The sequence below is a fragment of the Heloderma suspectum genome, chromosome 2 (assembly GCF_057233095.1).
Source record: "Heloderma suspectum isolate Gila_16-S chromosome 2, 16-S_ref, whole genome shotgun sequence".
Lineage (NCBI taxonomy): Eukaryota > Metazoa > Chordata > Lepidosauria > Squamata > Helodermatidae > Heloderma > Heloderma suspectum.
Window position 1 is genome coordinate 219257451 of NC_139459.1, and position 27744 is coordinate 219285194.

A 27744-nucleotide genomic window follows, 5' to 3' on the forward strand; every position below is an offset into this window, starting at 1 on the left:
GCCATGACATGCAAACTGGCCCTTTAAATCTGTTACCCAAATGAGAGAATGAAAACAAAAGTGAAAGTCAGATTCCAGAGTATAATTTACTACCTAAATTACTACCTGGCAAGAGACGGAATATTGTTCTCAGAGGGCTCCATATCATAATACTCTTACAAAAAGGTCACACTGAAAAATGAATAAAGTGATTGTTGTTGTTCAGTCGTTCAGTCGTGTCCGACTCTTCGTGACCCCATGGACCATAGCACGCCAGGCCTTCCTGTCCTGCGCTCTCTCCCGGAGCGTGCTCAAGTTCATATTCATTGCATCCGTGATGCTATCTAGCCATCTCATCCTCTGCCGTCCCCTTCTCCTTTTGCCTTCAGTCTTTCCCAGCATCAGGGTCTTTTCCAGGGAGTTTTCTCTTCGCATTAGGTGGCCAAAATATTGGAGCTTCAGCTTCATTATCTGTCCTTCCAATGAGCACTCAGGGTTGATTTCCTTTAGGATGGACTGATTTGACCTCCTTGCAGTCCAGGGGACTCGTAAGAGTCTTCTTCAGCACCACAGTTCGAAAGCATCAATTCTTCGGCGCTCAGCCTTCCTTATAGTCCAGCTCTCACAGCCATACATTACTACTGGGAAAACCATAGCTTTGATTAGACGGACCTTTGTTGGCAAGGTGATGTCTCTGCTTCTTACTATGCTGTCTAGGTTGGCCATAGCTTTCCTCCCAAGGAGCAAGCATCTTTTAATTTCATGGCTACAGTCACCGTCTGCGGTGATCTTGGAGCCCAAGAAAGTAAAATCTGTCACTGCTTCCATTTCTTCCCCTTCTATATGCCAGGAAGTGATGGGGCCAGATGCCATGATCTTAGTTTTTTTAATGTTGAGTTTCAAACCAGCTTTTGCACTCTCCTCTTTCACCCTCAACAAGAGGCTCTTGAGATCCTCTTCGCTTTCTGCCATTAGGGTGGTATCGTCTGCATATCGGAGGTTGTTGATAATTCTCCCAGCAATCTTAATTCCGACCTGTGATTCATCCAACCCAGCATTTCTCATGATGTACTCTGCATATAAGTTAAATAAGCAGGGTGACAATATGCAGCCTTGTCGTACTCCTTTCCCAATTTTGAACCAATCGGTTGTTCCATGTCTGGTTCTTACTGTTGCTTCTTGACCCTCGTACAGGTTTCTCAGGAGACAGGTAAGGTGGTCTGGTACTCCCATCAATTTCAGAATTTGCCACAGTTTGTTGTGATCCACACAATCAAAGGCTTTAGCGTAGTCAATGAAGCAGAAATAGATGTTTTTCTGGAATTCTCTTGCTTTCTCCATGATGCAGCGAATGTTGGCGATTTGATCTCTAGTTCCTCTGCCTCTTCTAAACCCAGCTTGTACTTCTGGTAGTTCTCGGTTCGCATAATGCTGAAGCCTAGCTTGTAGGATTTTGAGCATCACCTTGCTGGCATGTGAAATGAGCGCAATGGTGCGGTAGTTTGAACACTCTTTGGCGTTGCCCTTCTTTGGAATTGGAATGTAAACTGACCTTTTCCAGTCTTGTGGCCACTGTTGAGTGTTCCAGATTTGTTGGCATATTGAATGCAGCACTTTAACAGCATCATCTTTTAGGATTTTAAATAGCTCGGCTGGAATACTGTCGTCTCCGCTAGCTTTGTTGTTACTAATGCTTCCTAAGGCCCACTTGACTTCACTCTCGAGGATGTCCGGCTCAAGTTCAGTGACCGCACTATCATGGCTATCAGGGACATTCAGATCTTTCCTGTATAGTTCTTCTGTGTATTCTTGCCACCTCTTCTTAATCTCATCTGCTTCTGTTAGGTCCCTGCCTTCTTTGTCCTTTATCATGCCCGTCTTTGCACAAAACGTTCCCTTGAGATCTCCAATTTTCTTGAAGAGATCTCTAGTCTTTCCCATTCTGTTGTTTTCCTCGATTTCTTTGCATTGTTCATTTAAGAAGGCCTTCTTGTCTCTCCTTGCTATTCTCTGGAACTCTGCATTCAGTTGGGTATATCTTCCCCTTTCTCCCTTGCTTTTCGCTTCCCTTCTTTCTTCAGCTACTTGTAAAGCCTCATCAGACAGCCACTTGGCTTTCTTGCATTTCTTTTTCTTTGGGATGGATTTCGTTGCTGCCTCCAGAACAATGTTACGGACCTCCGTCCATAGTTCCTCAGGCACTCTGTCTATCAGGTCTAATCCCTGAAATCTATTCCTCACCTCCACTGTATATTCATCAGGGATATGATTTAGGTCATACCTGAACGGTTTAGTGGTTTTCCCGACGTTCTTCAATTTAAGCCGAAATTTTGCAAGAAGCAGCTCATGATCTGAGCCACAGTCAGCTCCAGGTCTTGTTTTTACTGACTGTATGGAGCTTCTCCATCTTTGGCTGCAAAGGACATAATCAATCTGATTTCGATATTGACCATCTGGTGACGTCCATGTGTAGAGTCGCCTCTTGTGCTGTTGGAAAAGAGTGTTTGCTATGATCAGCATGTTCTCTTGGCAAAACTCTATTAGCTTTTGTCCTGCTTCATTTTGTACACCAAGGCCATGCCTGCCTGTTATCCTGGTGATTTCTTGACTTCCTACTTTAGCATTCCAATCCCCTATGATGAAGAGGACATCTTTTTTTGGTGTTAGTTCTAGAAGGTGTTGTAGGTCTTCATAGAACCCATCAACCTCAGCTTCTTCGGCCTCAGTGGTTGGGGCATAGACTTGAATTACTGTGATGTTGAATGGTTTGCCTTGGATTCGTACTGAGATCATTCTATCATTTTTAAGATTGTACCCCAGTACTGCTTTTCCCACCCTTTTGTTGACTATGAGTGCTATTCCATTTCTTCTAAGGGATTCTTGCCCACAATAGTAGATATGATGGTCACCTGAACTAAATTCGCCCATGCCTGTCCATTTTAGTTCGCTGATTCCCAAGATGTCGATGTTCAATCTTGCCATCTCATGTTTGACCACCTCCAGCTTACCTTGATTCATTGATCTGACATTCCAGGTTCCTAAACAATATTGTTCTTTACAGCATCGGATTTTCTTTTCACCACCAGACACATCCACAGCTGAGTGTCCTTTCGGGTTTGGCCCAGCCGCTTCACTCTTTCTGGCACTACTTGGAAATACCCTCTGCTCTTCCCCAGTAGCATATTGGACACCTTCCGACCTGAGGGGCTCATCTTCCGGTGTCACATCTTTTAGCCTTGTGATACGTTCCATGGGGTTTTCTTGGCAAGAATACTGGAGTGGGTTGCCATTTCCTTCTCCAGTGGACCACATTTTGTCAGAACTCTCTGCCATGACCTGTCCGTCTTGGGTGGCCCTGCACGGCATAGCTTATGGCTTCACTGAGTTACGCAAGCCCCTTCGCCACAACAAGGCAGTGATCCATGAAGGGGGAATAAAGTGATAGCAAATGGCTATCATGATTTGCAAATAATCTTGTTTATTTAATACTATTTTAATCTTAATTTTCAGACAAATTTTGTCTCCCAAAGCAGCTCATGAGATACAGGTCCTCAGGCTTATAAGCAAAAAAGGCAAGACACACAAGGGGAGAGTGGACAGAAAAGGTAGAGGAAGGAGATCAGTGTGATAGTGCCATAAGGATGTACTGAGCTGTAAACAAGCAGTTATATTCAATAAGGGCCAGGCTAGTCTTTCTCTTGCCATGGTGTTCTTCCTCGGAGGGAGAGGTGCAACCTCCCAGTGGTCCTTGTTCCTCTGGTCCATAGCAGAGGCCAGAGTGTCATTCCCCTCACAACTGCATTCCTAGTTTAGCTAATATAATAGCAGCTTTTGTTTTGAGTTATCAGTTTTGTGCCTTACAAGGAGGGTTCCATATAATCCAGAAAGAACTGGAGAAGAAGCAGTGTTTAACTCCTGTGGTAAAAGGCAGTGATCCTAAATGGGTTGTTGAGCTCCGTAGGATTTGTGTATGAAGGGATATGGTTAGGATTCAGGCCTGTGAGAGAATCATAGCTTCCGTTAGAAGTAACTAGAAGCCATGAGTGGATTGTGTGGCTTTCAGAAAGTAACAATTTAAACACAGAGACCACATGTATAAGGTTGTTATATTCGCTTTTTTGATTTGTGTAGATTTGCTTGCTGCAAGTATGGATGATTCCAGATGGAGGGCTTCTAGTGCTACCGATGAGAATGTAGCACCAACCGGGCAGCTATTCTGTCTTTTCTTTCTTAAGGTTCCAGATGAAGCTTTTATGGTGCCATCATTCTCATTCACGACATTTTAAGGGTACTCACATGTTATCTTCTTCAACTCCTAAACTTCCTGTATTTTCCCACCACTTCATCCATCTTTTCTCTTACTACAGATAATCCATTAAGAAAGAAAAGACAGAAGAGCTGTACAATTCCTTTTCATTGGTAGTGCAAGGAGCCCTCCACCTAGAAGCACCCTGAATGGATAACCTGTGGAAAGACAAAAGACTGAAGAATCAGTGGGAAAACACAGGAGGGTTATGAGTTCAAGATGATGTCTGGACCCTCTGTCAAATTTTGTGAATGAGGCAGGGCAATGGCACCATTGAAGCTTTGTCTGGAAGCATACTGAGTTGGTTCACAACTTTTGTTGACCCTCACAAGAATTTCCATTTTATAGATGGAGAATACAGGTTGAGAAACAGCAGCTTGCTGAAGTGGGCCTATAGCAGATGCTTGACTTAAAAGAGAGTTAGGTAAGCTTAGCAGGTAAGCCCTTTCACCTAACTCTAGATGTATTGGGGTAGTGGTGATGGTGATTGAGGTTACTTTGGAAAATAAAGATACTCTACACATGCTCAAAGGTACTCTTTTATTATTAAAGCCCAGTCCCTGAAGTAAACCCCAGTGAATGTTGGCTACTTCCAGTGGGTGACCTAGGATCTCCTTCCTCACAAATTCCAAGTCCAGCTCTCTTACTCTGTGGTCTAAACTGAAGACTATTTGCCTCCTCATTTGTAAGAAACCTTATTCTTGTCTCCTGAGTTCCACCTACCTTAATTAATAAGGAACCTAGAAGCAGATGTTTTCCAGCCGGGTTGTTTGGTTATCGCAGCAAGAGCAATAACAGATTTTTCCAAAGGAACAATGGCGAAGTACTGTACCAGCAAAAGAGGCACAGGCTGTCATCAGAATGCCGTCACAGCTCCTACTCGCACACGCATCCTCTGCATGCAAATTAAAAGCTGAGCAGGCTGTCGTGGTCAAGAGCCCTCCCTCTTATGAGTATATTCGCTGTTTTGTGCTTTTTACACAGACTGGCACCGTTCAGGACTCCGCCCCTGCTCTCTGGATCCTGGAGGAATGCAAGCCTCAGATCCGCCTAGCCGCTAAAATGCATCTGGAATTCCTCTGATGAAAAGGATCGGGGGGAGGGAGGAGGGAGTTCTGTTCTCCCTTCCCCCGCCCGCTCGCCGATGTCTTTCGCATGGATTTTCTTGCAGCATTTCCATGCTAGAGGTCTCCACCGAGCTGCACAAATAGGAACTGGCAGCATAGGAAGGTTGCTCTTTCTTTTGTGCATCACCCAGCTAACTCGGTGCAAGTAAGAGCCCTGCAGTCTTCAGGGTCTGATTTCTACCCATAACAAAGACAAATAATGTAACCGCTCCTTCCAGAAAGCAAGGTTTTTGACGTGGAGGACAAGAAAGGCCGGGGAAATTCCTACGCCACATCTCTGGCCCTTCTGCTCCCGCCCTCGCAAAAGGCAGATGGAAAGAGAGAGGGAAGGTGATGACAGAGCTTGGAGCCTGATACCACTGCAGCGGCACTGATCACAATAGAACATCTGCAAAGCCATTGTCCCAGCCTCAGGTCTGCACAGGATCAGCCCCCCGGCCTATCTTAGCCGGTCGCAGCCTTAAAGTGTGGCAACTGGTTCCTGCCCTCATCAGCTTTGGTCTCTTGGAGAACATCCCCTCCGCTCCCCTTCCCCCACGGCTGGTCTTCTCTCACCCTTGATTGTATCTCTCTCCGCAGTATTCTCTTCGAGAGCTCAGCCTCTCTTTGCTTACAGCGCTGTTTTGGATGTTTGCGGAGTAGAGCTAATGCTGAGTGCTGACAGGATGGAAGAGTTTCAGAGTGAGGAAGAGGAACCCTGGTACGACCAACAGGACTTGGAACAAGGTAAGGAAACGTATAAACACTAGCAGCACCACAGCCAGGATGATCTTCATACAGCGGCAGAAATTACCTAGCAAAACAGTCAGGAACAGAGGCAGATTGGCTGTCCAGTGGGGTAAAAAAAGCTCCCGCCCCTTCTGAAACCCCATTCTCTCACTAGCTTCAGTATGTGAAAGACTGCAGCATCTCTTGGGGAATCTAAATTTACCAAATTGTATAGTTAATAATTCATTATACATCGTGGGGCAACTTCAAGTTAAAATGCCTCTGTGGACTTAGAGAAAAATACATTTCCCCCAGGGTTATTCTAATGGGATAAATCTATTGTAATGTCATTAGTGCTCATGGTGCTAGACCCCTGCAAAAACCGTCATGACACTTGGCTGATTTGGGCCCAGTCATTTAGCTATTAATGCTACTTTAAATGTAGAATAGATTAAGCAGAGCTGGTTACAGACAATTGTAAACAGTGAGAAATTATTTGTGCTAAATCAGAGACATCTAATGAGAGTGGAACAAGTTTTCAGTTGCAAACAACTCTAAAGTTTTTTAAACCATTTTTTAAAGACAGAAATTTATAGATTCATTTTTAATAAATGCACAGGCACAATTTTATGTTGTATGCCTGTAGGCACTATTGGTTTATCAAGCTGCAGCAAATTCTGTGTTTAATTTTGCTGAAATGTAAAAGTTTTCACAACTTCAGTCTGAGAATTGGAATGAGAGAAGGATGATTAAGTAGGCTTTAAGCATTTCATTTTCAACATTACATACTTAAACTGATGGAAAATAAGCTGCCTAGATATTAGATCTGCAAAATGTTGAGCCCTGAGCTTACTATAGATGAAATTGGAGATCAATACTCTTTTATTATCAAGATGAGGACATAACTAAGCACTTTTAGGTCCCATTGAATTAACCATGTCCCACTGAGTTAAGCATGTCCTTGACTTGCTTGATAAAATAGTGAGACTTAAATGTGCTTAACTTCAACCAGATTGTATCCTTACTCATTTGGGGGTTACACCTTCCTCCAACCCATCCACAGGAAGTCAGGGACCTAAAATTGAATGTAAAATGAGGAATCTATGTAGAGAATTTAGATTAAGATAAGCTTGACTTGATCCTGTACAGCATATACTTTGGCCCCAATTTCTTGAGTTAGCATCTGTAAAGTCAATATATTTTTCAATAGTGAGGTCACCAGGGGGGCTTGTTTCATGATACTGAACTCAAACTATACCCAAGTACTGCTTTATTGCGTACATGATGAATGATTTTGTATGGTATGAAAAGAAATATTCATACAGGATGAAGAAAATTTGGAGAGCTTCCACATCCTTACATACCAGTTTGAAGACTTGCTGAGCCATCACCTAAGTGTTGCTTGCTTAGGATGGAAACATGCCACCAGTAACATCAGCACATCAAGAAACATAATTTTGCACTGGCATTGCAGAGACTTGATGATGGTGTGCCAGCTGCTAAACTGGCACAACTGAGGAACAGGGTCCAAGAAAGCAGTGGTGATAATAAATAAACTAACTAGGAATATGGACATGGAGAAGATTTTGAGGCTAGCACAATGGACTATTACTGCTTAGTAACTAAAGCTACAGATAATTTGCATGATGCACAAAGCTGTCAAGTATTGACATTTATACTTCATGCAGCTGCACTGAGCCAGAACATCAGTCTCTGGTTGGTTAGTGCTCAAAGTTTAACCTATCATTGTGGAGTTCTCATTTTTAGTTGGGAAATAAGGAGGCACATAGAAGATGCCGAATGTGGTTATTAGGCATTATACATTGCTAAGAGGATCTGGATGCCAGCCTCCTTGGGTTCATAGAAGAAAGGCAATATTTGGCAGCAGATTCAGATAGGGCCAGTGACCCTTTCTTCAGGTTAAATGCTGAAACAGCTAAAGGCAAAGTAATATGGGAACCAAGTTGTCTTGATGACCTAGTTTATAGTGAATATTTTACTGTGATTTTGCTAGATCATCAAAGGTGGATTATATGTTGGGTTTATAAAGCAGCCAGTGCTTTAAGTCAGCAAGGGGCTATGTTCACTCACTACTTCGCTACTGGTTAATTATACCCACTTTCTAAAGCATATCATATCTATACCAGCTACTTTTACTTTCTTTGAATCTCCAGCTACTTAGAATATTCATGTCTCTACCCCAAGGAATTTGCTTGCATAAAATATCATTTTTGTTGTTGCTTTTGCACCACCTCCACCCACCCACTTTTAATTAAATTTGTCCTTATCTAAAGGCACTTTTTCTGTGTTGCTCTCTTGGTCCCTCTTGCTCTCTGCTTCTGGTATGCAGGGTGGTTAGAATTCTACATGGCTAAAATAATTAACTCAGACTCTGCACTCTGGTAGCCTATGGAGCATGTTAATAATCTCAGTTTCTATTTGTAATCTCAACTTCTTTTTGTACAAAAAAAAGGCAAGTTTGTGTTTCTCGTGTATTTATTTATTTATTTCATTTTTAATGCACCCAATAACTAATGTTCTCTGGGATGATTACAAACAGTTAAAAAACTAAAACGCCATAGTACAGTTAAAAATCTAAAATACAGTACAAATACTTAAAAGAATAAAATGCAATCAATGGCTCTGAGTCTGGAAGGAGTTGGCATGGAACTTCCTGTTTTGAGAGGGCCCTCTACTCATGACCTTTCTCTTCCCCATGATGCTGCCCATCTTGCCCTTAAATACATACCGGTGAACATTATTGCCTGCCAATGGCCAGGCTGTATTTAAAATGTCAAAATTCTTCTAAGATTTTGAAACTGGAATATATTAGGACAGTATGTGAATTTGAGAAATGCATGCTGACTGCGGAGTTCATGTTTTCTGAACATTTGCAAAACAGAGCAATTTAGAACAGAAACCTTGACTCTAATCCGGATGGTCATATATAGGTTGCAAGTTCTTTTTTAATTGTATAGGCTATTGTGTGAGAAGAATTGGATCCCTGAGAAAATTGTGGGGGCAGAGGTGAGGGGGTGTTTAGACTAGATGACTTTCAGGCTTCCTCCAGCTCTTTGATTCTCTGCTTTCACAAATGTGTTTTGCATAGACAAAACTAATAGGTACATTAATTGATTTTAGATTTACTGTTATGATTCAGTAGTCTTATGTAGTCTTCTTTGGGTAAGATCTGCTTCCGGATATACTTTCAGATCTAATTCAGCCATTGAGCTTGGATAATAGAATACCAACAATAAATCAGTTTATTTAGTTTCCAGTAGTAAGATTTGGTAGCTTCTTCCTCCACCCCTGCTCCATATTTTATACAAGCTTTCCATTCCTAGAGATGTAGGATCTGGTCACGGGGAGACTTGCCTTAATTACATACCATTTGGATTACTGTAACACTCTGTGTGGCACTGCATTTTAAAAGTGCTCGGAACCTTCAGCTGGTCCAGAATGCTTTACTGATATATTTCTGGGCACAGTAAAAAGTGCTGGTTATGAACTATAAGGCTCTATATGACTTGAGACCAAGCTATCTGAAAGATCACATTCTCCCATATGACCCTGCCTGCGTTTTAAGACCTTCTATGGAGGCCCTTCTCTTAGTCCCACCACTATGGGAGGTATGTTTGGTGGGGAAGCGAAAGAGGGCCTTTTCAGTGGCCAGTCCCAGGCTCTGGAAAGCCCTGCCAAGGGAGCTGTGTTGGCGCCTTCTCTGCTATTTTTATTTAGGCATTTAAACTGGTCTGCTGCTGAAGGGTGTTTTAATGGCTTGGGTGCTGTTTGTTTATTTATTCTTGTATTTTTAATGTGTTTGTTTTCATGTTACGTTTTAAGTTCTTGGTTTAATCTCAATTTTATTGTTAGCCACCTTGAGCGTCATTTTTGGTGGAAAGCTGAGCTATAAAATTAATTAATTAAATACATAAATTGTTAACAAGCAGCTGGTGATGGAATTGTAACAGCACACTTACAACAGTGCCAGTAAATTGTGGTTTGTGTTGCTCTAATGCCCACAGTGCTTGCACCCAAACACAAATAACAGTCCTTGGGGTGGGGTGGGGGGACAGCTTAATGGTGCAAGCATCTGTGTTCACCCTGTATTTGGATTAGTCACAACCCCATTTCCCGTTTGCTGCAGAAAGGCATTCTGGGACCAGAGCCTTCTTCCTCTAAGGAAGTCCTACAGTTGGAATGCATGAGTGAAGGCAGAGCTGTGGAAAGAAGTGGAGACAATAAGCCATGTTTCTGGCAGCTGGAACATGATGATGTGGCTAAACTGACATAATGCAGCAGTTTCTCAAGGAATGTTTGCTATGAAAGCTCAAGGGAGTGAGTTAGGAAACTTAAACTGTAAAGAAGCAGGGAAGTTTTCTAGTCCTTCTCATATTGTTTGCTTCAGAATAAATGCTTTTTAAAATGGAATGCAATCAGATGCCAAATAACCTGCAAGGAGGAAGGATAGAGTCCCTAAAAGGTGGGTTCATTTGCTCCTCCCTTCTGAAATAACAATAGTTTGCTCCAGCAATAAAGTACTTCATTTCTGTACAGGCATTTCAGTAGGGAGTATTGTTCTTCTGCTCTGTACTGAAGCTGAGAAGAAACGTGGCTGTATGTAATAGGTAAGGTAGGATTCTTCCTTGCAATATGTGATATGTAAGTTGGATGGAAGATTCTGCTTTTCAAAAGAGCCCATCTACCCAACTATTTTTCATACCCAGGAGGACAAAATTAGCCACAGTTTACTCCCAAAATGTTCACATCATAGCTTATTTCGTAAGTTCTTAGCACAGCAGCTAAAGTTTAGAAAGTCTTGCATTCTCCTCCTTCAAAATGTCCAATCTTTTCAAACAATCTTTGTAGTATATAATTTATTTGTTTTGCATACATGTAATGACAAAAAATGATAATACCCTGTTGCTCCTATTGACTTTTCAGTGAAGGCTTGGTCATCCATTGTTTTAGAGAGCAATCCTATGGCACCTAGGCAGAGTCCTGGGAGCCACAGGAGACTTCGAATTCCTGGATCTGAGGTTAGGGGCAGCGCTCTGACCTCAGAGTCTGAACTCCATGCCCCCTCCCCTCGCAGCTAGCACAGAGAGAACTGCGCTGGCTGCCTCCCCAAGGTTGATGCTGTCTATATCGTATCCTCAGCCCTCCCTGATTCCTCAGCTAGACAGGCAAAAATGCCAGTCTAGCGAAAATATAGAGCAGGAGTGCGTAGGTAATGATCACCTCCGCAGCACCTCCCACTCTGGTTTGGATGGCCATAAGCCTCCAAGTTGGGAGGCTTACGGCCATCCTCATAGGATTGCATCCTTACTCTTGTTGTACCAAGACGTAAGTGCTGCATTTACCACTAGGGGCGCTTCCAGACAAGGCTTGTATTATGCAATTGTTGACCTGCCTCATTCATGGAATTTTACTGGGTTCTAGATACTGGCTTTCTTTGTAACCCTCCCACATTTTCCAAATGCTTCTTCCTTCTTCCTTCGTTCTTGTCAGAAAAACCTGTTAAGGAAGAAAAGATGGAATAGCTGCACAATGTCATTAGACTGGTAGTGCTAGGAGGTATCTGTCTGGAAGTACCCAAGGTGTCTATAAATCTTTTATTCCAGAAGAGTAGCTATGTTGGTCTGTAAATTCAAAAGTTTTTTTTAACGTATGCATTTAAATCTACCAAGGGCTAATTGCAATATAATAAGTTGATAGTAACTATCCTGGAGTAAAAATGGAGGATGTGGACAAACTGCATGTGTCTTCCGCCTTGCTAACGCTGAAAATCTTTTCATAAAATTCGACATTGCATAGAATTTGTCCGCAAATACGTTCAGTATGTCAAGCAGCAGGATCTGGCTAACTGCTGAAATGTTATGAAGCTTACCACCTGAGATAGGCTATGCTCATGTGAACATGTGAATTTATTTTAAAACTTGCCCCCCACATTAAAAAGTCCCTGCTAGGTAAGAAGGTTGAATTAAAGGCAAAGAAAATACATGCTGCATTATTTAAAACCATCCTGGTGACAATTTTAGGTAGTTTCCCAGATCATTTATCTCTCACTACCTTTCCTGCCTCAAGGCTGGCTTACATGAGATCCCAAAAAAAATTCCCTAGCCAAACAAATTGTTCAGTCAGAATTGGGAAACTTTACTAAATTTGCACAATGGCATTAATTTTTATTAATAATTTTGAGCAATTAATTTGGCTGGCCGTGTTGCGAAATTTGGGGGGAGTCTCTGTGTTTTGGTTGCTTGTTTAATGGGAACATTTTTGGTGTGGAATTGACGGGGGTCTAAAACATTTTGCTGCATGTATTTGCACTCAGTAACACCTCTGAAAAACATATTTATGCATTGCCATGAATCAAGAAACATTTGGCTTATTTTTTTTTCTAGCTTTTATGTACGTGCTAACAATAAAATATGCCAAATTAAAGCATTCTGCTTAAAGCAATAGATAACTGCTGTTTCATCCAGGAATAAAAAAAGATACTGTGTGGAGTGGCAGATAGATTCCCAAATTCTGTCACTAATCTAGGGGTGTCTCCACCAGAGATTTACTCTGAGCTGGCTGTATGTGAGGTCATTAGGATACATGACGTCGTGGCCATCCAACAGCCACCCCGCAGCTTATCAGGGAAAAGCCAGATTTCCTGCTTAAAGTCCGATTCTTTTCCTCAAGTTGGGTTCTCAGCGGTTCTCCATGCCCCAACCCCTGCATTGACCTCAGGTATGCTAGCCCTTCCCAGGGGTGTGCCTTTCACCATGACCCCAGTCAAGGGGTGTTTCCTGTGTGTTTCCCATCCCTGCACAAACCAATTAGTGTCTGTTCAGAAGAAACTCCCATTGTGCTCAATAAGGCTTGTCCCCTGAATGCCCACATCAGAACTTAACAGACATCCCCCTCGATTGACATGGCACAGTTTATTTTTAAAAAAATATTTTTATTCTATTTTTTATCTTTATAAATGAAATAAACAGTACCAACAACCTAATCATTATCTACAGTTTCCCAACAATACAGTATTATTAGGAGGACACAGCAATAATGAAAAAGAGAAGAAAACAAAAGAAAGAGAAGGAAGAAGAAAGCAAGAAAGAAAATGAAAAAATATTAAAAAATTACTTAAAAGGATTAAATTTAAACTCCATTACGCACAAACTTCAAATACCATTCTACTTAAAAGTTAACCTATAACATTGGCAATATTACAATTCAGTATAGCATAGACAATCAACCTTACATTTCAATATCATATCATCAGTCTTATAGCAAGGAAGCAGGCCTACAATTCATTTCTGATAACCATATATTGCCCTTCAGTTAACATATAATAGTAGAGCTTAACAATTTAACCAGCCAAAAATATTACTAACCAAAGTCTCATAATAATGATAGTAATAATAATAAAAAAGGAAGAAAATTAGAAAGGATAAGTAATAATAATAACAAATCACTAATAAATTTTATACTGTTATACAATAATAAAGCATAAAATCAACCTTACAACAATCACTAATGTATTTTGTACTAGATATATAAATGAGTGTGCACATTTCTATACACCCTCAGACAGTAGATTTAAGTACAGTATATCATATACATTTTAAAGAGAAAGGATTTAAAAGACATGGCACAGTTTAAAGCACATTCCCTAAATGCTCTAAAGTGTGATCTTGAGGCTCCGATTCTCCGTTGTTTGGTTTACTGGAAGGAACTGCTTCACAGCTTTGTTATATAGATCCTGCGCAGAATCAGTTTGATTAGAAAGGGGGCTGGTTTCCCATCCCTATGTTCTCCCCCCCCCCTTTCTCAGCACAAGCATATGTGCATCTACTTGGAAGTAACTCCCATTGTGGTCAATGAGGCTTGCTCCTGAAATGCAGGTGCATCTGGACCTTCAGGAGAAAGGGGGGGAGGGGGAAGCCTCTTATTGGTTGAGCAGCCCCTGCCAGTCAGATGAGGTTCACTCCTACCCCCCAACCCCATCAGGAAGTATGTTCTGTGAAGCGATTTTTACTGGTGTGGAGCACTCCTTCTTGGAGCCCTGCGTGAACCAAATTGCAGCAAAGCTGATTCCTTTTTTAAAATCCAGTACTCCTCCATTCGCTTCTCCTTCCGTTTTCATGGAGACATGGCCCAGATTGCATTGCTCTGAAGAAGTGTGATGCAGATCACCTGACACTATGGGCTGTACTGCTGTGATTGGCTGATTGTTGTTTGACCCAAAATCTGCACACTTGGAAGGATGCTGTCTACCTCTGCAGTATCTTTGGCTCTTATTTATTTATGAGTCAGAAACTGCAGAAGTGTTCTGCTAATGGAAGGTTTTTCACTGACTAACTGCTGGGCCACTGTACCGCTACGTGGTGAACCAGTGGTCTAAGTAAAATATGGAGAAGAAATTATATTTAGTTCTCCAGCATTAAAATTTGTGGGCACAGGAGTGCTTCATAAATAATTTTTATGATTAAATTGTACTACAGGAAATATGTCTCCACATATCTATTTTAAATCAGCCCTAAGTATGTTAAACTGTTCTACAAAAGCAGCTAGTTCCATGCCCCCTCATCAGTAGATTTATGGCTATTCATGAGTAGATTTTGGTCAGGATTCAAACAACCATACGAATAGCTTGGTTCACCCACTGGGCTTGGACTTAACGTTTTTTAAACAACAGTCCTATGTGGTGAGTGGCAAACAACCTTTGAAATGGAGAGGTGTTTCAAAAGATAGAAGCATCTGCTGTAGAAAGAAAGAAAAGTTACAAATCCTACCAAATACATGCAAGAGCTTGCATTTAAATCACCTAAGGTAGCTTCTGATTTTAGTAATGATACTCCTTGGGTCCTCTCAGTTTTGTAACAGTACTCACATGAATGAAAAATATAATATGGAAAGCAGCCCCTTCCATGGAGTAGGGCACTCTTAGTTTGATAAATTCTGAAACTGGTATTCTAAACGACAGAAAACAACAACCCTGCCCTAAATTTGACGTAGGATGGGATTATATATACAGTCAGGGCCAGAAATATTGGTGCAAGGATAACTGTTTTGGCAGTTGGCCTCTGTACACCACCACACTGAAGTTGAAAGGAAACACACCCAGATGGGAGCGAAGTCAGGACTTTCAGCTGTGATTCAAGGGGTGTGACAAAAGTGGGGCACTAACCATTCAGGAAGGACAGCCAGTGGCATACACCCCCTCCCCCATCGTTGGTGGCTCATAAGTAATGGAACAAACCACCATCATTTCAAACTTAAGGATTGCCTTTAATAGCTGTATGAAAATCCTTTGCAGTCAAAGACTGCCTGAAGTCTGGAACCCATGGACATGACCAAATGCTGAGTTTCCTCCCTCGAGATGCTTTGCCAGACCTTTACTGCAGCTGCCTTCAGCTGCTGCTTGTTTGTGGGTCTTTCTGCCTTCAGTCTTGTCTTCAGTAAGTGAAAAGCATGCTCCATTGAGTTGAGATCAGGTGACTGACTTGGCCATTGAAGAACATCCCACTTCTTTGCCTTCAAAAACTCTTGGGTAGCTTTTGCTGTATGTTTTGGGTTATTATCCATCTGCAGTATGAAGCGGTGTCCTATCAGTTTGGCAGCATTTGGCTGAATCTGAGCAGAAAGTATAGCCCTGTACGCTTCAGAATTCATCCTGCTGCTTTTATCCACAGTCAGGTTATCAATAAACACCAGTGACCCGGCTCCATTGGCAGCCATACATGCCCATGCCATAACACTGCCTCCACCATGTTTGACAGATGATGTGGTATGCTTTGGATCATGAGCTGTTCCTTTCTTTCTCCATACTTTTCTCTTCCCATCATTCTGGTACAAGTTAATCTTGGTTTCATCAGTCCAAAGAATCTTATTCCAGAACTGGGCAGGCTTTTTTAGGTGTTTGCTAGCAAAGGCTAATCTGGCCTGTCGGTTCTTGAGCGTTACCAGTGGTTTGCACCTTGTTGTGAAGCCTCTGTATTTACATTCATAAAGCCGTCTCTTGACTGTAGATGTTGACAATGACATGCTTACCTCTGCAAGAGCATTCTTGACCTGGCTAGATGTTGTAAAAGGGTTCCTCTTCACCATGAGCAGAATTCTGCGGTCATCCACTTCAGTTGTCTTCCATGGTCTTCCAGGCCTTTTGCTGTTGCTGAGCTTGCCAGTTAAGTCCTTCTTTTTCAGGATGTTCGAAACTGTTGTGTTGGCCACTCCCGATGTTTTTGCTATCTCTCTGATGGGTTTATTTTGTTTCCTCAGCCTAATGATGGCCTCCTTCACTCGCATGGAACCAATTTGGACCTCATGTTGGGAGTTCCAGTGAACAGCTACCAAATGCAAATGTAACACTCAGAACCACCTCCAGGCCTTTTCTGTGCTTGATTGGTCATGGGTACCCAGGAAACAGGCCACACCTGGCCATGCAGCTGCTTGTCAGCCATTCGTTCCATTACTTATGAGCCACCAATGATTGGGGGGGCGTATGCCTCTGGCTGTACTTCCTGAATGGTTAGTGCCCCACTTTTGTCAAACCCCTTGAATTACAGCTGAAAGTCCTGACTTCGTTCCCATCTGGGTGTGTTTCCTTTCAACTTCAATGTGGCCAACTGCCCAAACAGTTATCCTTGTTCCAATATTTCTGGCCCTGACTGTACAGCTTGTTCTATAATGAGAACCTTCAGTGGAAGATCATTTTAGCACATGGTTCCTCATGCAGGAAGGATTAGAATGAGAAGGAAGTTGCAGTTGGAGAATCAGTGGGTGAGGAAGCAGATTGATCTTTTGGACCCTGGAAATGCTACCTAGCTGGAAACACGGCTAGTCTGTATATGGACTAAGCTGTATTTGGAAAATTGTTCCTCATGAACCTAAATGTCATTCCAACTCTAGCAACACATCCTTGTGTTAGTCATTTGTGGCACATCAGCAGCCTGAGAACAAATCCTTTTCCAACTTACAAAAGCTCCTCTGTAGATTTGCATGTAATAATTCAACATTCTGGGCACAATTCAGTAGCCCCATTGAAATCAGTGAGGCTTAACACTGAAATCAGTGGGACTTACATTTTGCTGGATCATTAATATGCCCAAATCTTTTTTCAGCACTCTTTTATACCCCAGGTATTTTCCTTTTATCAATCATTTCTCTCTACCCAGTAGTTCTAACCTTTTATCATATTTATTATGATTGCACTTATATCCCACCTTTTTTCTTGTTCTAAGGAACCCAAGGTGGCTTACATGTTCATCGTCCTCTTCTCCTTTTACTGACCTTCTGTACCTTTAATAGCTTTCTCTGAATCAATCCCTTTAGTAGTAAATTCAGGTGGTGAGTGCCAACATGACTGAAGCCAAAACAGGGCCACTGAGAAAAGAGAGGGAAGTATTAGTATGTTCCGGGAAACCTTGAGGTTTGTAGAAGTACAAGTACTTTAAAACAAACAAAAACTCTAAGGGGTCACACACACACACACACACACACATACATACCCCAGCAGCCCAATGAGGAGAAAAATGGTAGGATGGGGTAGATGGCTCCCAACAAATCTCTGGTTTGGAAGAGAGCACATGAGAATGAATAATAACTGCTCTGTTGACTCCTACCGAAAGGATTATTATTGTTTCTGTTCAGTCACCTCACAAAGTGCAGCATTACTACTGTGAGTAGTGAAGACTATGGGAATGAGGAATACCTAGAGCAGAAGACCAAGCAGAAATGTTAACATGTTACTTAATAATCTGCAGCTCCTTCCCACATCACAATGGTAATGCCAGAAGCTCCAGGCCATATGGGAGGAGCACATGTTGCAGCTTCTCCCCACACCAACAAGATTCTTCCTGAAAACTAGGGCACTGCTGGCATAGGAACAAGTTACAGCATGGACTCCTCATGTGGCCCGGGCTTCTGATATTATCTTCATGGTGCACACAGCAGTGACTTCCATGCCACAAAGGTAACATAAGGGGGTCTATGTCCCAATAACCTAGAGCATCTCTACACCAGCTTAAAATCCTGCATTTAAAATGAGGTTTTCTGCTTCTGTTTTAAATGCAGGATCATGATGGACTGCCTTTACACATGCTTCCTTCCCCCCGCTCCTTTTCCCCCTTATCTGAGTCTTCCATATGTTTCATTATATAGCCGCTAGATAGCGCTGTGGTCTAGCTCCTTTTATTGCGGCTTTTCCTTTTTCACAAGGGAACTCGAGCGGAACTCAAGCGAGGTAATTTGATAGCTCATTATGTCCGATCTTTTAAAAAAATGGAATAAAGGACATTTAGTGCGGGAGGTGCCCTGGAAGTTAATGATGTAATCTAAAGGGCCCACAAACTTCTCTGAGTAACCAATCTCAATAACAGGATAAAAGCTCCGTGTGAAGAAGCCCCTAGAGTGTGCTCGCAGGAGAAGTGTATGCCCTTCGGTTGCTCTGCTAAGGTGACCCCTGAATGTATCTCTGATAGGTAGCTGCAAGCATGGACTCTTCGTAATCCAATAAAAGTAAGTGGGAGTTCACCAAGGTTGCAAACAAGGGTGCTTCCAGGCAGATGGCTTCTAGTGTTACCAATCAAAAGACACTGTGCAGCTATTCCATCTTTTTCTCAACAGATTTTGGGTGGAAAGAAAAAAAAGATGGAAGAAGGCATGCGTTTCCTGTGGGGAAATGCAGGATGGTTACAAGTGGAAGATAATTCCATGCGTGAGGACAGATGGATTGTACAATAAAAGTCTCATTTGAAAGCACACAGTCAAAAGGCATTGTGCAGCTATTCTGACTTTTCTTCCTTAATGGTTGTTCTTCTGGTAAGGAAAAAGACAGAAGAAGGCATGGGAAAGCACGGGAGACCTAGAAATAAAAGATAACGACATTTGGACACCCCATAAAATTCCATGAATGAGGTAGTGTGATTGCATAATAAAAGCATCAATCTGAATCATTTATGGTCGCTCGCTCACAAGTATTTATTCTGTTCCCTCTCTACCCTTTGTTTTTTTCTATGCTTCATAAGTTGCTGCCAGATAGAGATACATGTTCTAATTTTGCTGCCACTGAAATATGCCTGAGTATATTTATTAATTTTGTAGCCACCTGGAAGTCTAGGGTCCAGCTTCCTTTTGTTAATGAAATGTCTATTGAAGCATTTCATGTCTCTACTTTATTTGGCCTTCTCCATAACTACAGCAACATTTGCTAATTTTGCTCTGATCATGCCATTTCCCTTCCTTGACTTGGTCTCAGTGATTAACCTTCTGTAAATTGTCCTTTGCTAACTGTGACTTCTGTTCTTTCTGTAGAGAAATCTTTATGCTCATGGTGTTGTGACGTCATTCTACATTAAATAATGAAGCAGGTTTTTCGAACAGAGTAACATCAGTTTTTGCATACATGTGACATCTCTACCAACCTGGGAGAGAGCCTTACTTTGGTTTCTGACATGAACTAGGCAGTCTGAATTTTTGTAAATCTGAAGTATTAAACTGGCGCATTAGCTAGACCTGTATTTTCATTTTTCTTTCTATCACTTGTGACTTGCTGAGATGGCCTAATCCTTAAAATCAACATGCATGCATGTGGCAAACTGTTCTGGGGTGGGGGGTTTAATTAAAACAACAACAACAACCAACTCACAATATTTTGGTGCTGTGAGCCAGAGCCATCGTTAGTACCAAAGCTCCAATGTGGAGCACAAAAGGCATTCACCTTTGCCTGCCCCTATAGAGAAACACAAGGCACTGAACAGGCCTGTGATTGAGGGGGTTGGGGGCAGAGGTAAGCTGAGGCAGGCAAGTTCTTGAGGCGCTAATGGGTGGCTGCTGATTGGATAGCAGCTGTATTTTTGCTGCATGTGACTCATTTGCTATATGAGTCTTTCGTTTTTAAGTGAGCTACATTGACCAAGAAGGAAGTAAAACAAAAAAAAATTTCTTTAGGGGCAGTGGGGAGATTAATGCTTTGAGGGTTAATTGTAGAGGAACTGATTTGGGAATCTGGTGGGCAATGAACTGGGAGCCAATTAGATGAGGAGGAATTTATTTGTAGGTGATGTGAGTCAGGGGTTGGCAGAAGGTACATTGCGATCTACTGGTAGATCTCTGGGAAATTTGCTATAGATCTGCAAAGGTTTCTGACTCCTAGTTGTCTAACAACTATAATAACTAAAAAGCTTTCCCCCTCTAAATTAGAGTGCTGAAAAAGAATGGTTGGGGGGAAACCAGGAATGAATGTTGTGTGGAAAGGATTTGTGAGCTTGGTTCTGGTTACCTATCATGGTTTCCTAGGGTGTTTCTACAGTAAGCAAAATACCTGCAAAAACCCACATCCTTTCCAGAGCTTCCTGCTTTTGGTTTCTTTGAGGGATTAGGAAGGGCTTCTTTACATGGCAGCCACATAGTTTGAACTGAGGGAGTGCCTCCCTGCCTCCCTGGCATGTGCGCAAAGGAGGGCAGGGGGGAGTCTTGTTTTCGTAGCTCAACTTCTGCTGTACTGTTTTCTCGCAGCCTCCAGGAAACCCCTGACTTACTTCTGAGTAGAGATAATACCACGGTATAAGTCTGCAATCCTGGGCACATTTACTTGGGAGTAAGCCCCATTGAACTTAATAGGTTACTTTGAAACAACAGAGGACGATGCTTCTGAGCTTGGTGAGGTGGGGGATCAGATGTGTCTCCATTGCAGGGAGGCGTTTTACCCTCTTCTCCCACCGACTGAGAAATGCAGAGGCAGGAGATGCAGTCGGCAAGCGACTCTTGCCCTCACACCTGTCAAATCTGCTCCAGTCTCCTTCCCTGCAACCCCGCTCCCATCCTCAGTGCCTTCGTCATCCTGACCACACACCCAGCAACTGAAAACACATGCCCACAGCAGACAGACAGAGTGGTTTCCTTCGCTATGAAAGAATTTCATGTGGAGGTCATGGTGCTCCTGTTCCGTGAGCTGGGAAAAAGACTACATTTTTTGCATTTGGGGAAAACACGGGATAGGCTGGGGAAAATGGCGGGAGACACCCTGGAGGGTAACGGCGTCATCTAAAGAGCCTGCAAACTTCCGAGAGAGAGCCATCTCAACAGCAGGATAAAAGCTTTGTTTGATGAACCCCCTCATCTGAACATATACGCAGTGGCATCCTGTTCTTTAATTCTTAGTCCATATCCACCCACCCATCTGAGCCACTGGGCTGGTTTGCCCAACACAGCCAGCTCATCTTGGGTTATTTAACCATGATGAGCCATGGCACATGCTAGGCATGTGCTGCTACCATTTCGAATATTGTCATGTGCCATGGCTCATTGTGGGTTATTTAATTACCCAGCCATGTAATGCAGAGCAGGTCACTATTTTGCACCGGGCTCTGATTGGTGGGTCTTTAGGTTCTGGTATTAGTATTTACTAATAACATAGTAAATCCTGTAAACCTGAAGTCTGCCCACCCCTGATCTAAGTGAGATATTAACTAGTTTGCCTTTTATGGAATGGGTGTGGTATTACAGCAACACATGTGGCCTCAAATGGGTGGTTTGGTGTTTGCGGGATTTATTTTTTACTTTTCTAATTTAATTTATTGGGGATCTAATTAATTTTATAAATTAAAATATAATTTATAAATATAATAAATTTATAAATATTATAAATAAATATAATTTATAAATTATATTAATTTTATAAATTAAAATAAATTTTATTTATTTGTGGGATGAGATCCCTATCTCTGCTTTGAGAAAGTTACTTGACTCAGCTTCAGTAGTTTGCCTGGGGGCGGGGGGGGGGGGTATTGTGTTGGATTAGAAAATGTGGGCTTAAATGAATGGCTTGGTGTTTGAGGGCTCAAGAGTCCACCATGGCCTTGTACTCAGTTTGTGGCCTTGGGCAAGATACTTGTCCCCATCATCAAGCACTTCATTTCAACAGTGGCCTGACAAATGCCTCAGGGAAGCTTACAAGCAAGGCATGAAGGCAAAATATCTCCCTGTCATTGGTCTTCTACCTTCTTAACTCCTTGATCGTATCATTTGAGACTTGACCTGTAGTTTGGCTCATTTTCTTCAAGTATCTGCTCTGTGTGTAGGTACTTTTTGATCATACCGCAGCTATAGCCTGGAATGGGTTTAAGTTGACCTGTGGTGGTCTGATATATGCAGATGGTATTCCTTGGTGGCAGCAGACTTGTAAACACATGCAATATGCTGTGCACCTTAGATGAGCATTGTGTTTTCTGTGGGCTCTGCCTTGTGATCCAACAGGCTCCACTGATGGGAGTACTTGTCAGGGTACTTGTAGCAACACCACTTTTCGGAGACACCACTGCTTTCTATATGCTTGAATGTATGTTCTGTTTTCTTAAATTAATCTTGGGGCTAATTTCAACACTTGGCAGGATTCAATGGTAAACTTTCCCTTTATTGTACCACTACTGGGCTCAGGTGGTAGTAGGGGAGCTGTATGTTTGTTCTTCCATGGAACAGCAAGCATCCTTGCATGCAGAAAACTAGAATGTCAGGGAGAAGGGTTAAGCTAGTCTTCTTGAAATGCTGTTTTTCTGAATGCAGAGTTTTTTCAGCATGGGATATCAATTAAACGGGCAAAGCCCCATGTGCAGCTTGACGGTCAAGAACATGCATGCTTAAAATTTTAACATTTAACACAGAGGTGGACAAAATGGTAAATCAGAAAATCACTTCAGTTAAATAAGAAAGGTGTGCTACAGTGACCGTCATAATTTGTACTACTAATGGTTGCAAATCCCACTACTTGGTTGTAAACAAAGGGATTTAGATGAGTGGTAACAATTTGAAATCTGGTTGACCTCAGGTGCTTCCAGACAGAGGGCTCCTAGCACTACCAGTCAAAAGACATGGTGCAGATTTACCTCCTTACTGGATTTTCTGTGGCAAGAAGAAGTAGTAGGAAAACACAGGAGGATTACAAATGGAAAACAGTGACCTAGTTCTGATGTTACAACAGCCCACTTTGGGTTAATTAACCCCCCTTGGTAGCAAGGCATGTGCCATCCACCATTATGAATATGCAAGCGGGGTCTGTTTTAGGGATTTGCTGGGGTTGTTTAATCCTCAAGTAACCCCTGCCACCTGGGTTCAGACAACACGACAAGTCACGGACACCGCCATCTGGGACTTGCATATTCAGACCAGCACACACCACAGCTCCTCACTGGTAAATTAACCCACAATGGGCTTAATGTCACGTGAACTGGCCCAATGTCTTCTGGATCCCCTGTAAAATTCTGTGAATGAGGCAGGGTGGTTGCCCAAAGCCTCATCTGGAAGCACTGATAGTGTGAGTCACAAATATTAAATTTCCAGAGGGGCTATCGTGTTAGTCTCTTGCTGCAAAAACAACAATGAGTGTTGTGGCACCTTAAAGGCTAACAAATAGGAAAGTGTACGTTGTTTGTGTATATATGTTGTTTGTGTATATACATGTAGTTTGTGTATATTGTCTATGTGATTTTATGTTAATAGCTTTTAAACTTTGTATATTGTATTTTAATATTGTAACTTCTGTAAATCGTCCAGGGAGCTTCGGCTATGGGGCGGTATAGAAATGTAAATAATAATAATAACAACAACAACAACAACAACAACTAATAATAATAATATATTATGGCATAAGCTTTTATGGCCTGGAGTCCACTTCAAGTTGTCTTAGAGCATTGGAGTGATGGCATCAGGGGAGAAGTAGGTTTGATCTTATGGGGCTCCCTAAAAAAGCACACTCTAAAAAAGCTTCCTAATGATATGTAAATTTATAAAAGCTTTTAAAAATACTGAAGAATGAAACAGAGAAGTTCAAGGCTGAAGAAATCTCTAAAGCTGCCTACTTTGGCTTGAAAGACCTGCAAACAGAGTGTGACTTTGGAGCCATCAAAGAAGGCATTGAAAATGTCCAGAGTGAGGACTCTGATGCTGCCTTAAAGGGGGCCAGGTGGGGGGAGGATCTGCAAGACTTCTGAGCCAATAGCACATGTCTTTTTAAGCATAGTTAAGAAAGCAAATGAGAACTTAACAGCAAGATACTTGGAAGTCTCTGCTAATCTAATAGTTGACTGAGATAAAGCAGAGAACACAAACTCAAAAAGCTAAATAAAGCACAACAAAGCGGATAAGGTGGGTGATATTGAACACCAAGGGTGCAAGTGCAGCGTTCACTATGAAGGCTTCAAAGAAGGAACTGAAAAGAAAAATACGGAACCTTGTCTTACCCCTGGGTTAAAGTGACTTTAGTTGTATAGGACCAGACAAGGGGAACAGAGCAGGCTCCACAAACCTCTTCTGCGTTTATATTTATATTTCTGCATTTTCATGACAAGGAAACTATATTAAGAGAGCATAGGCTGTTAAAGCATGAAGGGCACTGCATTTCAATATTTCAAGTTCTCTATTTGGAAATGCTGCACAATTGCTTTGCTACTCATCAAACTGAAGCTTCATTCTAGAGAAGAAGTGGAATTGCTAAAAGATATTGATAAAGAAGAAAAAGTAAAGGAAGAGAGCCAACCTGATGAAGAATGGCAGCTTTCTCATTTGAAGGAACAAAAGGAAAGGGGAAGTGCAAACACAAGGAGTGGCTTTCCAACAGGAGGAGGAGGAGGAGGAGATAATTATCAGCCTTCAGATCTCAAGATCCCTACAACAATCCATGGGTTATTTGAGGGTTGTTGTCCAACAAGCCATGCCCCCTGGGCTCAGATGACACTATAATCTATGGCCAGGCGGTCATTATGCAAATGACGCTGGCACACACTGCACCTCACAACAAGCCACTGTGACTTATTTGAAATTTTTGAGCAAAGGATTATGGGGGTTGTAATCCAAAATGTCTGGAGGGCACCAAGTTACCTACCTCAGCTCTAAACCATTAAAAGAAACAGATTGGATTTATAAACTATTGGATATTTGGATAATGCACAAACTTATTCAACAAATTCAATTGAAATCTGGGGGAAAAAGATGATTTTATGGCAAAATGGTGGCCCACAATTACATATTTGGAGAATGATCACATAGAAGGAAGTATATGTATTAAAACATTCTTCATTATAGAGTTTTATTATTAGTTAAAATAGATCAAACAAGAAAACAGAACGCAGTGGCTCGCCTGATTAAAGGCAGCGAGATCACATCACTCCAGTGCTGAAGGAGTTGCACTGGTTACCAGTTGTTTTCCGGGCCAAATTCAAGGTGTTGGTTTTGACCTTTAAAACCCTATATGGTTGCGGCCCAGCCTATCTTAAGGAGCGCCTCCAGCAGCACCAGACAGGCCACTTAACAAGATCAGCCTCGGATGGCCTTCTCTCTGTCCCATCAGCCAGGACAGCTAGGCTGGTGGGGACGAGGAAGAGGGCCTTTTCTGTGGTGGCCCCCACTCTGTGGAACTTCCTCCCTGGGGAACTCCGTCATGCCCCCTCTTTAATGAGCTTCCGTCGTGCATTAAAAACGTGGTTGTTCAGGCAGGCATTTGGGGTGGGTTAGGGTATTTTAGAAAATGTGTTTATTGTAGAATTTTATTGTTTTAAACTGTTTTATTGTATGTTGTACATCGCCCAGAGTGGCTGGGTGACCAGCCAGATGGGCGATTAATAAATTTAATAATAAATAAATAAATAAAAACAAGTATGGTGGGAGAAGGAACAGTAGGGAAGGATAATGTAATGGGACCAATATGATTTCACTTCTGGTGTTGCACTTTTTATGAACAATTACTGTATTAAAAAAATTAGAGTTGCTCTAGTGCTGATCTGAGTGTGACAAATGTGCTGGGTCACCCAGAGCAATCTCTGTAACCATGACAACATGGTTCCTGAACTGTCACTGTTTTATTGCATTCTGACTTTCTGGTTTGCTTCTGGCTCCGTGTTTTCTTACTGTGTAGATATCTGCCCTTCTTACTTTTCTTGACATAATTTGTCTAACTGCTTTGACAAAAGACCAGCTGCTCAAGCAAGCTGTACCATATTCTACAAGCCCCATTGAATAATAACTAATAAATTTATTTTGAAAGTGCCTGTAGGATATCTGCAGAGAAGTGTTAATACTTCAATTTTTCAGAAGAGGTGGAGTGACTTTCCCAAGGCCACCTAGTCGGTTTGTAATGAGGGTATCTTGGTAAGTGGGTTTAGGATTGCAGCCTAGGTCCCACTGAACTTAGAGGGGCTTACTTCTGAGTAAACATGCATAGGATTTCACTCTTAGGGCGCAATCCTGTGCGGATAGGCAGCCACCTCCAAACTCGGAGGCAACCACCTATCCAATGCAGGGCAGGAGAAGCACGGAGGGGATCATCCACTCCACGCTTCAGCCACCCTGGATTTGCAGCTAGACAGCCATTTTGGCTGTCTAGCCACGGGTAGGCGGAGCAGGGGAGGAGGCTGCTGGACGACACATAGGATGAGTCGCACCTGCATTTCCGCCTTCCCCGCCCTGGAACACCCCCCAGAAGACCCTGTTTTGGCCACTCTGCACTCCTCTTCTGAGCACGGGGCCGTTCCACGCTGCCTGCGAGGCAGCAGGGAAGCAAGGGGAGGTCGGTTCTCTGGGAGCCGACCTCGGAGCATGGGCTCCGAGGTTGGTTCCCGGAAACCCACATATCCTATGGCCATCTAGCTGCTGACTAGCAGCCATAGGATTGCTCCCTTAATCAAGGACATTTACTGTTTGATTGATTATTCATCTTTCCAATAGTTCCAAAAACAAAATTTGCCAAACCAGTTTTGATATAACACTCCTAGGGATGGAAGTTCTGATGGGCTCACTTCAAACAATCATATATTAGCTTAATAAGCTGAGATATGCATGAGGCTTTTGCTCGCACACTCTGAAATTGTGCCATGCCTTCTCTCCCTCCTCGGTGTGCTGTGATAAGCCAGGAAGTCTTCAATTAACCATAATTTCCCATTTCATGTGAACCAGGAAACTATGGTCACAAGGCTGGAAACAAGCCAGGATCATAAACCATGATTTGAAGTTGGTTTAAGATCCTTGGTTGTTCCAAACCTGGTAACCATAGTTTCCTGACTCAGATGAAACAGGAAACTGTGGTTAATTGAAGATTTCTAGGGTGAACTGCAGTGTTTTGAGGAGAAAGGAAGGAAGGGTTGCATGTGCAAGCACAAGGTTCATTCATATCTTGGCTTATTCATTCAGACTCAGCCACTGTGTAACTGGAAAGGAAAATTGAACCATGGGGAAAGCATTGGGGAGAATTGGGTGTGTGTGCATGTGTATGTGTGTGTGTGTGTGTGTGTGTGTGTGTATGTATATATATATTACAATATTTATATACTGCTCCACATCAAAAGATTTTGGAGCGGTGAACAACAAAGATAAAAGAATAAATACCATATTAAAACATTTTAAAGGAAACAAATTCTGAACTGTGGCTGGTCATTCAAGGAAGGCTTCTCAAAATATCAGTGTTTTTAGGAGACCCCGAAAACAACACATTGGCACCTGCCTGACCTCCAAAGGCAGGGAGTTCCACAGAAATGGGGCCACCACACTGAAGGCTCTTTCCTGGTGGACTCCAGCTGATCCATGGGTCCATGTGGAACCACCAGGAACATGCCCTCTGATAACTTCAGTGACCGGGGCAGGTTGGTA

At 42.3% G+C, this 27744-nt stretch overlaps 1 protein-coding gene across 2 annotated transcripts in view; it reads left to right on the forward strand.

The window, feature by feature from the left end:
- The first annotated feature begins 5267 nt into the window (after positions 1-5267).
- The window catches only part of CDR2L (cerebellar degeneration related protein 2 like), a 46148-nt gene continuing 23671 nt past the window's right edge, over positions 5268-27744 (forward strand). Inside the window, exon 1 of one of the 2 annotated variants that reach the window (XM_084838028.1) lies at positions 5268-6138. In XM_084838028.1, coding sequence (XP_084694154.1) covers positions 6060-6138 — 79 coding nt within the window. In that variant the 5' untranslated portion in view covers positions 5268-6059. Of the gene's footprint in view, positions 6139-10311; positions 10604-27744 lie in introns of those variants that run through there. The other variant, XM_084838029.1, reaches the window with a different exon arrangement.